The sequence below is a fragment of the Vigna unguiculata genome, chromosome 7 (assembly GCF_004118075.2).
Source record: "Vigna unguiculata cultivar IT97K-499-35 chromosome 7, ASM411807v1, whole genome shotgun sequence".
Lineage (NCBI taxonomy): Eukaryota > Viridiplantae > Streptophyta > Magnoliopsida > Fabales > Fabaceae > Vigna > Vigna unguiculata.
The window spans coordinates 25473099-25475189 of NC_040285.1; the positions used below are offsets into that span (position 1 = coordinate 25473099).

Genomic DNA, 2091 nt, shown 5'->3' on the forward strand with positions numbered 1-2091 from the left:
ATTAATTGTAAAACACAATACAAAACATACCAATGCTTGGTGAATATTATAAATTATATCTCATAATATGCTAACAACCTAGTAACTCTCCATCAACCTATAATAAACTTCAATTAGATACCATAACTTAAGCTCAAAATGATTACTTCTACGTCCGAATTTAAACAGATATAGGGCAGAACATTTATAAAGCTAAGCAAAATCATGGGTCATAATGGTTTTAATATAATATACCTGAAAGGGTTACAGTATACAGTCAAATTATCAATTCAAGCAGTATATTCTTTATACAAATGCACTCCAGGCTATGAAATTTGTGATATCCTGTTCGAAGGAATGGATTTTCCTTTCTCCACATCAGAAGAATTTTAATGTAAACAAATCTTCAGATTGGTATGATTGACTTTCACAGTTGAAGATTTGTTTAGCAAGAAAGATGGAAGGAAAGCAACAAGAGCAATAATTAAACCTAGACCCCATATACTAGTTTTATATATCATTACTTTTAATCCAATCAAGAAGGTTTAGCTCAATTGGTTGAAGATTGTGAGGGAGTTATTGAAAACATCTGATATGGGAGTTTGTCTCCTTTGAACAAAAGGGATTTTTTTCATCCCTTTCCCCTATCTATTTCTATTCCGAACAAGTACAATGCCAAATTTAAGTCAATAAGCAAACCAAATTCTATATTGCTTTTCCAGAAGCAAGTAACCGATGCTCTGATGAAACATTTTTCAATTGCAAGACATAAGAACAAATAATAAGATACTAGGGATGGGCTTTGAGATGATCTCAATATCAGTTTAATAAAAATATAATATGTGAACTCTATTCCGAATCACAACTCTCAAATAAACAAAACTGTTAAATTGCAACTAATGTAAACAGAGCTCAAGCCAAAAGATAATCAACCATTCAGAAGAAGGGTAAAAAGGTTCTCAAATGAATAAACCGACATGACTAATCTTCTTCCTCTCCTTCATTCTCAGCGATATTGAAGTACCTCAGTTCATAAACGCTTCTATCTTTGTTAGAAGCAATCACTCTGAGCCAGTCACGCACATTGTGCTTCTTCAAATACTTCTTAGTCAAGTACTTGAGGTACCTGGAATCAGTTGAAATGTTAAAAACACACAATATACATATATCCTCTCCAAAACACTGAGTCCTGAAGTGGAATATAGATTAGGGAAAACTCACAAGTAATGTACGCGTCCAATATTACAGTTGAGTCCAAACCCTAATTCGAGGATATATAAGAGAGTAAAAAGAAAAAAAAAAAGTTACCGTTTAGAGAAGTTGCTGTCGGAAGTAACAATGATTTTGGTCTTCTCGCGTGCGACGGCGACTGTGTCACCGAGAGCACCGGCCTTGCCAGCAACCTTAATCCTCTCTTGAAGGAACTTCTCGAGAGACGCAATGTCCATGATCTTGTCCTCCACTGGCTTTGCACAGTCAATGGTGAATGTCACCCCCTTCTTCTTGCCCTTCGCAGCAGTTACACCTCCTCGACTCATTCTTTTCACTTTCTGTTGTGAAACTCTGAATTCAAAAACGCAAAACTAATTTCTCAAACAAAATCAATTCTTTCTGATACGAAATTGAATTGCACGGAGAAAGAAGGGGAGGGGATTACCTGAAGTTACACCGGAATACCACAACACAGTGTTGTGAAGAGGTGGGCGGCGTTGAGGTGTGATAGATAATTAGGGTTTGGATTGGACTTTAGTTTTATATATTAGATTAGGTAAAATCCGGGGATATGTCATATAGGCCTGAACATGGTAATTTTCTTTAGTGTTAGATATTTTATTCACATAATTAAAATTTATAAATAATTTATATTTTAATTAAATATTGATGTAATTCTTATCTTAAATGGATCACACTAAATTTAAAGTATGATACAAATTTAATTTTAAATTCATGTAAATAAACAATTAAAAGTTTAGAATATAAACTATCACAAATTTTAAAATAATTAGAAAACATGTTGTATTTACTATTTAAAAATATATAAAATCCCGTACTTCAAAGAAAGTATATAAATTAATGTTATATAGTACAAATAAATTCATATTAAATACTATA

The 2091-nt window shown here is 32.7% G+C and overlaps 1 protein-coding gene across 2 annotated transcripts; it reads right to left on the reverse strand.

Moving 5' to 3' along the window:
• Positions 1 to 659: 659 nt before the first annotated feature.
• On the reverse strand, positions 660 to 1766 carry LOC114190256 (60S ribosomal protein L22-2-like). Of its 2 annotated transcripts, none has more exons than XM_028079068.1 (3): positions 1637 to 1742; positions 1288 to 1562; positions 660 to 1105 (listed from the first exon to the last, which is right to left on the reverse strand). In XM_028079068.1, exons 2-3 carry the CDS (start codon positions 1515 to 1517, stop codon positions 961 to 963), a joined length of 375 nt encoding a protein of 124 aa, XP_027934869.1. In that variant the 5' UTR covers positions 1518 to 1562; positions 1637 to 1742; the 3' UTR covers positions 660 to 960. The 2 variants fall into 2 exon arrangements, with proteins under 2 accessions (XP_027934869.1, XP_027934868.1); XM_028079067.1 differs by having other exon boundaries at positions 666 to 1105; positions 1288 to 1542; positions 1637 to 1766.
• Positions 1767 to 2091: the final 325 nt, after the last annotated feature.

Excerpts from the sequence above, each read along its gene's own strand:
- LOC114190256 (XM_028079068.1), bottom strand. The coding sequence starts at position 1,517 with ATGAGTCGAGGAGGTGTAACTGCTGCGAAGGGCAAGAAGAAGGGGGTG. Across the intron at positions 1,106-1,287 it reads GACAGCAACTTCTCTAAACG|GTACCTCAAGTACTTGACTA; the intron begins GTAACTTTTTTT and ends AACTGATTCCAG.